Source organism: Marmota marmota, unplaced genomic scaffold (assembly GCF_001458135.2).
Source record: "Marmota marmota marmota unplaced genomic scaffold, marMar, whole genome shotgun sequence".
Taxonomy (NCBI): domain Eukaryota; kingdom Metazoa; phylum Chordata; class Mammalia; order Rodentia; family Sciuridae; genus Marmota; species Marmota marmota.
This window is the reverse complement of record NW_026000229.1, coordinates 9014681-9023420: the sequence shown is the minus strand read 5'-3', so window position 1 is coordinate 9023420 and position 8740 is coordinate 9014681. Positions and strand designations below refer to the sequence as shown.

General features: G+C 50.4%; 1 protein-coding gene across 1 annotated transcript in view; it reads right to left on the bottom strand.

Annotated features, from left to right (window-relative positions):
• The window catches only part of Hcn4 (hyperpolarization activated cyclic nucleotide gated potassium channel 4), a 44687-nt gene extending 43976 nt beyond the window's left edge, over positions 1 to 711 (bottom strand). The window contains exon 1 of the mRNA XM_015480059.2: positions 237 to 711. Coding sequence (XP_015335545.1) covers positions 237 to 711 — 475 coding nt within the window. The remainder of the gene's footprint in view (positions 1 to 236) is intronic.
• Positions 712 to 8740: the final 8029 nt, after the last annotated feature.

The following is an 8740-nucleotide window of genomic DNA, read 5'->3' as shown; positions in this document are numbered from 1 at the left end:
TCCGCCGTGGGCGCGGGGTGGACCCTTTCTGGGCCTTAGGGACCTGGTTAGAAGGCGTCTTTACTCCCGCTCCCTCAAATATCTCTCCTTGACCAAGGGCTGGGACCGCCCCCCGTCAAGTGTAGGGCTTTGGCTTATGTTGCAAAATCCCCACCTCAAGATTGGGGGCGGGGGCGGGGTTTTCCAGTCTCCTTCGAGCTCTGGGCTCTCCTTTCCCTGTCCGTTTTGCTTCTTGCCTGGGTCTCCGACCCTCCCCCGGGGAGGCGTGTCGGTTGTATGGATGCGGAGCTCCTGCCTTCCCGCAACCAGCCTGGATAGGGGGTTTCCGGGAAACGCGCTGCGTCGGGGCGGCTCCCAGGGTTTTCCAGTGACACTAGCGGGGGGCGAACCCCGCGCTGGTCTTTCCCATGCGAAGCCTCCCGGCGGCCCAGCCAGAAGGGCGTAGGGGAAATTCGCAAGGCACTCACAGGGCGCGCGGGTGGGACCCAGCCCTTCGAGGTAAGACTTCGAGGAAATGCGTTCGCAGCAGCCACCAACTCGGGATCCAAAGGCCGGATCCCCCACCCCCCGCACGCGCCTCTCCCCGGGAGGATCTGATCGGGTTTTGCGAGATGAGCGGGCTGCAACCCGCAGCTTGTGTGAGGGCTCCTGTGGTGAGCTGGCACTAGGGGACTGGCTTTGGATCACCTTCTCGCTATGTTCCCATTCCATCCAGACATCACCTATGTGATCCAGCCTAGGGGAGTTCCAACTCCATCCAGACCCCCTATAAGCAGCTGCACAGCCCCCACTCCGTATGCTACCCCCTCTTCAGGCCAGCTGAAGAATCCTGCTGGGTGTCCTCCCTCCCAGTGTTACATGCTGCAGGCTTAAGGACAAATCCCACTAGCTCAGCTTAATGTATAAGCTCTACTCTCCAACACCCTGAGACAGTCTGAGACCCAGATTAGCTCAGAAATGGGAAGAGGGGATAGATTGGGACTAGAAGAAAGCGGTTAGCCAGGGAAGGTTGCAGTCTAGTTCATAGTGAAGTGGATCCTCAACCAAGTCTGACAGGAAGGAGGCTAAAAGATCCCCGAACTCTGAAGAATAGCATGAAGTTTTTCTTCAATGATTTCTTAATCCAAATTCTTAGCCTACTGTGACCACCTCCCCCCCACCCTCAGGGCAGGAATTTTGGAGGTAGGATAGGGAAATTGGGAAGTGTGCAGCCTTTCAGGGGCTGTTCTTCGACCACAGGACCTCCCAAGGGGGAGGGGATGACTAGGGTGGTGACATCACCCGTAGCTGGCATTTCTACTTTTGAGCAGCTCTGTTCTGACAGTTCTCTGCACAGATGCTGGGAGGCCTAATCCTTGAATGTCCTTGGGTCTCCTTGAGAAGGAATATTCTTAACTGGCTAAGAGCCCTGCCTGCCCTGGTGTACAAGCCACGAGGGGGGGAAAGACCTTTGTTTAGCTCACTTCTTTGTCCACTGGGTGCTAGTGTGCCCTAACCAGTTTCAGGAAGGCAGCCCGCACAGGATCCTCAGTTACCCATGACAGGGCATCTTCTCCTCCAGAAAGGAACACTTTCCTGACCACCCAAATCTTGATCATATTCGGGCCCCCCATTCCCATGGTCCATGAACTCCCATCAACCTGAGTACCAATGACACAGCACATGCAGTTCATGTCCCTTCTGGACAGAGCTCCCCAGGGATAAGACAGGTTCTATTCATCTGAGACACCTGGGCACCAACACAAGGGTGGATAGGGAGCAGATCAGTAAGTGTCAACTCTAAGAATGTGTAAGGAACCCTGAAAGTTAGCTACTGTCATTGAAGGGAATTCTGGGAAAAGATGGAGGATATAGCCAAGACACAACTTTTGGGAACTGCTGCCAGTGGCTGGATAGAGGTCAAGGCCACCTAATTCTTCTACTTTGACACCTCACCTACCCTCACTTTGGCTAGCACCACCTATTCACAACCATCTAAGACAACTTCAGGTTCAGAAATGTCCATTAGAAATCGGGACCACAGGGAGACTGAGTCTCTCCTGTCTCCCTTTCTGAAAGTGCTAATGGAGGATGTCCATAGTATACCAGCAATCTGGGGAATAGAGGAGAAGGAAGAACTACCAATCCTGCCCTGAGGGGGCTCCATGTGGTGAGGAAGCTAGAATTATGCTCAGGAATAAAGGACAAAACTAGGGACAGGAAATCATGAGAGATTTGAGAAGGAAAACCTCACTGAGCTTGTTGGGTGAACTTCTTAGAGGTAGGGGTTATATTTGGTGAGAGAGTGTGTCCAACACTTTATAGTTTACATATCATTTATTAAACCACATGAAATTGGCACAGAGAGGTCAAGTAACTTGCCAAAGGCCCATAGCAAGAAAATGGTAGAGCTGGAGCTTTGACCAAGAGTTCACAGGTCAGGTTCTGCCCTATAGCCCAGATGGTTCACACAGGTAGTGTGAGACAGGCACAGAAACATGAGGGAGGGGTAGTTCTGAGTCTGGCATGGCTGATAGAGGTAGCCAAGAATGGAGAGGGAATGGAGCTCCCACATTCCATACTCTTCCCATTGCTCACTCCCAGAATACCTGGGATCTGCTCTGGTTCCTCTAATTCCACTGAACTGCTGTGAGGAACTAAGGACCCCAGCAAGGGGAAGGGCCTGACTTAGGACTAGGATAAGGAATAGACCTGCTGTTCTCAGCATCAGTGGGGGTACTAGGGCATAAGCAGGAAACCTGGGTATTCCTGGAATGCAAACCTAAAAAAGATCTGGATCTAAGAGAGAAGATGGCTGGGAAGGATGGGCTTCCTTCCCTGAAAGAGATACTAAATGTTAGTGAAATTCAGAAGACCTGGCGGAGATGGAGTAGGCATGTAGCTGATTATATATATCAACCTCAGACCTTATTTGGTAGGGACCTGGATGGGCATAGGGGGAAAATTCCAGAAGTTTACTTGCCTGTAGACCAAGGGCATTCTTCTTGCTTGAAGAAGCAGCTCCAGGATAGTGCAGTGGATCCCATACTACTCTGCAATGCCAAAATTTTGGCCAGTCCTGCTTGAAATGAAACACACACACACACACACACACACACACAACAGTGTAGGATATTTTAGTTTGAGGTTGCCAACTGTCCTTTCTTAGAAGGCTGTCTCTATTCTGAGATTATATCCTTGCCACATTTTTCTGTGTGAAAATGCCCTTTTATGAAATCCTGGTGCTGGGAGATGATATTTGTTATGTCTTTGGCCAAATAAAAAGTTGGCATAGAGTTCTGTGTTTGTTCCTAAAAATCGTTTTTGAAATGTTTTTGGTCTGTGAATTCCAAAAGTCTGTGCATCTCAGCTGTAAACAATAGAGCGCCATGCTGGAAAACAAAAGCTACGGAATGAAATTCTTCTCTGTCACTGGCTGCCTATGAAAGCCTCAGTATTCCTTATAGGTAAAATAGGTTTACTGATAATTTACCTCACAAGTTATTGTAAAGACTAAGTGAGAAAATGAATGCACCTAATATACAATCTCATTTGTAGCCAATTCTCATTAAACACGAAATGATAAAACTGTTGAATAAAACTTGCATTAGCCAGTGGAGGGGAAGACACTTGGCCTTTGGAATCCTATTTAGTTTACAATATTTATCCTAAAAATTGTTGTTGGGCCTGGCACAGTGATACATGCCCATAATCCCAGTGACCCAGGAAGCTGAGGCAGGAGGGTTGAAAATTCAAGGCCAGCTTGGGCACCTTAGTGAGACCCTGACTCAAAATAAAAAATAAAATAAAAAGGATGTAACTTAGTGGCAGAGGTAAAGCACCCCTGAATTCAGTCCTCCATCTAGCGAAACAATAGCAACAACAATTTCCTGTTGGCATAGAGGAGATGTCTTATTATATAGGACTGACTGTTTCCTTTCAGTTCTCCATCCTTGGTAAACCCTGGCTGGGTCTCCAGAAATGCAAACCTTCTTTCTGGGACAGATACTTACCCTGTCCCCAAGCCCTTTAGGCAGCTGCCTAAGTGGGATCAGTGAGAACTGACCCAGAGTCCACACCCTTGAGAAGGCTGGGGAGGTTGGGTGTCCATACATGGGTGCAACTTCATCTTTTATGGTAGATGTGGCCCTGCCCAGTGTACCTTCTGCTGTGCTCTAAAGCAGCTCTGCTCTGAAGGGTAGACAGGGCTCAGGGATATATAGACTTGCTGCTGGGAGTCCTGACTTGGAGATGAGGCATCTGAGAGAGACAGCGGGTATCAGCCTCATTCTTACAGGTTTTACTGGAAGTGGGAAAGAGCACAGGGGGGGCAGGCTGCATCAGATATGGACGTACAGGGAAAATAAATCAACCAAACCCTTGGCCAAACCCTTGGGCACCCAATCCTGTGCATAAGACATACATGGCTGGCAGCTGAGAAGGCAGAGGGGTGCCCTAGCTTATCAGTGTCTGATCTGATTAACACAGAAGAAGGCCATCCCAGAGGTTTATAACTGAGGGTCAGAGAAAGTGGTTCAGAAGCTAGGAACAATGGATTTCCTAAGTATGATCAGAGTGGACTTCTTGGAAGAGGTAAATAGTAACCTGGGTTTTCTAGATAAAGTGTGTGTGTCTGTCTGTCTGTCTGTGTTTGTGTGTGTGTATGTGTGTGTTTACAGTGGAAACAATGAGTGGAGTAGCTTGGCAGAAATGAGTCCTGTGACATTCTCTCAGAAGGGTTAACAAAGGTAAGGGTAGGGCTAGGTGCCAATGTCCAATTTGGGGAACCACTAAGCTGTTGCTTAAGCTGGCTCTCAGAGAAAGTCTGCTGAGTCCATAGGACTGTATTGGGTCCCTCTGATCCCTCTCCTCCCCCCAGCACCCACACACACACACACACACACACACACAGCCTATAAAAAATACCAAGAGCCCATATGCCCACCCTCCTCCTAATCACTTTAAGGTGATAGTGAACAAGAGAGCCCCTACAGATGCAGCTTCCCGTTGGGCTTGCCATCTGCTTTCTTTTTAGTTCTGCCTGGTTTCTTTAGGATCTAGGAGCAGGCACTATTGAACTGTCCTCTGTTCCATCCTGGGCTCTGTGCAGGACCCCACCTGTGAGCACCCGGAGCCCAGCAGAGCCCAAAGCCCTTTCATCTCCAAGCCAGCTCTGCCTCTGTTGCTCTTGATCTCTCAACTCTCCCCCATCCTGTGCACTGGCTATTCCCTGGGGACTCTGCCAAGGCACTGGGTGGGATCTCATGCCACCACCACCCCCAACCAGGAAAAGCTGGAGAAGATGTGCTGACAGCTCAGCCAGGCCTGGACTGTGTCTCTGTGTCCTGCCAGGGCTCCAGGACGTCTAGGCCACCTGGACTTGGAGCCAGGCTGGAGAGGAAGGCACTGGGAGGGAAGGCTCCCGGGGTGCTGGCTGAGCCCAGCTGCCAAGAAGTAAGTAACAGAGACTCGTCTGCCTCCAAGTCTGGAATTCACCATAGATCAAGGCTGAAGTGGGCTCAGATGGGCTCCCACTGGGGCTGGGGGGGGGGTCAACAACCTTGGCTGCAGGCATCAGGGAGGGAAGAAAGAGACATAATGGGAAAGAGAAGGAAGAGGGTTGGTAAATGGGGCAGGGCAGGGCAGGGGGTGAAAGGAAGGGGAGAAAAGACAGCTAGGAGATGAGGCTTTTCCAGGGACCACGGGGTGGCCCAAAGAGTAGACTCGGTTCAAGATCCCCCAGGACCCCTGGGCTCTCCCTCTGCCCAGGGAGAGCAGCTCATGTTCATGCTGCTTTCCTTGCTGTATCCTCTGCTCCTTCCCTGCTCCCCTGCATTTTCTCCCTGCCTCACTTCACATCATTCCTTTTAATTGTTCCATCATTTACCCATTTATTTATCTAGCAAACATGTTGATGGTGCTATATGATCCTACTGTATGATGGATGCTAGAAGATCTCCAGGCACCTCCAGGCTGGGCAAAAATGAAATTCTAGAACTCACAGAAAGAAGGCAGGGATGAGAGCATACGATGTGGACAAGTGGCTGGAGAGCAGAGGAAAGGGGAGAAGAACATGGAGGAGAGGCAAGGGAGACAGGTGTGGATGGGTCTTCGAAGAAGGCAGATGTGGTTTGGAGAAGCAAAGGCAGAAAAGTGGGACATGCCGGGTGAAGGACATGATATGAGCAATGTCCAAAGAGAGCCCCTGTCGTGGGATGAGTGAGCAAGTTGGGAGCCTGCAGCCACAGGAACACAGAGTGGGGTTGGCTCTGGAGGCAATGGGGATGACTGGAAGAAACTTAAGACAGGTTAGGACCTCGGGGAGAACCATCAGATTGTGCCCTGAGAGCCAGCCCTGAGCTCAGCTCTGCAGTAAGTGAGCCAGAAAGACAGGCCCTGCCTCTGGAAACTCACAGTGTGGTCAAGGAGATGAAAGTAATGCTGTCATCCTGTGGGAGGCAGGTCCTGGACCCTGAGCCCTGTGCACACATGGAATGAGCCACAGACAGGCTTGGGCTCCTGGTTTGGGAGCTGTGCTCTCCAGCTCCCTGTGAAGCACATCTTTTGTACGGGCCCCATGGCCCAGCCTTCCTCCCACAAGCCCTGCACATCAGGATAACCTGCTATTACATGAGCCTTCCGCTGGACGCCTTCCAAAGAGAGACAGTTCCGCTGTGTAATGAGAGCTGTGCCCCACAGGCCACCCTGCAGGGCCCAGAGAATAGGCAGAGCCAGGCAGAGGGCAATAGAGATGGCAACATGGGCTGTGACAAGGACCATGGCAGACAGTGACAGGGGATCTGACCAAAGCTGTGACAGATGCTATGGCAAGGGGCTGTGACAGATGCTGTAGCATGGCCTGTGACAAGGGCTCTGACAGGGGCTGTGATGGAGACTATGACATGTTCCGTGACAGAGACTGATAGGCTGTGATAAAGGCCATGGTAGGGACTGTGATGGAGACTGTGACAGGGGCTGTTACAGAAAGTGTGACAGGCACTGTGATGGAGACTGTGACTGAGGCTGTGATAGAGGCCATGACAGGCACTGTGACAGGAACTGGGACAGAGGCCGTGAAAGGCACTGTGACAAGAACTGTGATAGAGGCTCTGTCAGGAGCTGTGACAGAGACTACGATAGAGATAATGATAGAGGCTGTGACAAGGACTGTGACAGGGACTGTGATAAAGGCTGTGACGGGGACGGATAGAGGCTGTGACAGATGCTGCAACAGGGACTGTGACAGGGACTGAGACAGAAATATGACTAAATCTGGAACCACAATCAGAGTTGGGACAACAGTTGCCGGAGCCCACACTCCCACGGCCGACAGAGCAGTTGGCGGTGACAGCAGCAACACAGCAAACACACAGGCCCAGCCAGGCCTGGCATCTGTGGAAACGCGGGCAGGCTGAAGCTGCCACGGGTGGCTAGCGGCAGGGTGGGGGGCAGCCTCACTCCCCACTCAGCTCCCCCAGGGATTCCTGTGTGTCTATGGCAGGTTCTGGATGCTACAGTTGGATTCTTAAGGGTCCCCGAAAGCTGTATGTCAAAGGCTTAATTGCCATCCTGTGGTGCTACTTGGAGGCCATGGGACCTTTACAGGTGGGACTTAGGGAAAGGCAGTTGGGTTATTGGAGGCGAGCCCTTGAAGGGAATCTTGTGGGGGGTTCCCTCTTTTTGCTCCCCTGCCACCATGAGGAGAGCAGCACAAGTACCTGAGCCACTACAGGCCCAAAGGAACAGGGCCAAGCATCCAAGGATGACACCTCTGAAACTGAACCAAAATAAACTTTTCCTCTGTTTGGGGTTTTTGTTTGTTTATGTTTTTAGTCAGGAGTCTCACTATGTTGCCTATGATGGTCTTCAATTCCTGGCCCTTTTGATCCAGGTGCCTCAGCCTCCTGAGTAGCTGGGCCTATCGACACATACCTCTGCACCCAGCTCATTTCTGGCTTTTAAGTTGATTATCTCAGGTGTTTATTGCAGCAGTAAAAAGCCGACTACCAAATTGGTTCTCTCTGGGCCTCAGTTTCCTGGATAATTCCTATCTGGGGAGAGCAGATAACAGAGTGAGGTAGGGACTGATGGGGGTCCCTGTGAGACCCCAAGTTATTGGAAGGGGTCTCTAAATCTCCAGTCTCCTGAAGAACAGCCTGCTGATTGAGTCAATAATATATCTTCCACTTGTATGAGTGATGATGTTAAAGGACAAGTGCATTCAGGTCAGGATAACTAATTTATGGATAACTTGCTCTGTGCCAGGCACCATGTCAAGTGCGTGGCTCCAATTAGTTCCATATAATCCTTGCTCGATCCCCATCAGGTAAAGGAATTATCCCCACTTTAGAGATGATTAAATTGAGGCTCAAAAAGTTTGACTAACCTGCCCAAGCTTCAAGTTTAGAAGAAAAGATGGAGCTTGAGGACACCTGACACCTGACCTCGTCTCTATTCTTCATCCACCATGAGCAGATTTCTCAACCAAAGCTGCTATTGTGTCACATATATTTTGAAGTGTGAAGTCAGAAATGTTTTCAGTGAAAAAGGCTTCCTCATACTTGAATTGACTGGGAACTAATTGAAACATTCCTTCAGTCTGTGTGCATTTGTGGAACTCTGTCTTGTCTGCCCCTACTCTAGGCACTAGGCTGGGTGCTGGCCACTAGGGACAAATAGGACATGAATTTTTGCCCAGCGTGCACAGAAATAGCTGTTACAAATTTTTAAGACTATGGTTGTTTTGGTCCTCTTGGTCAAG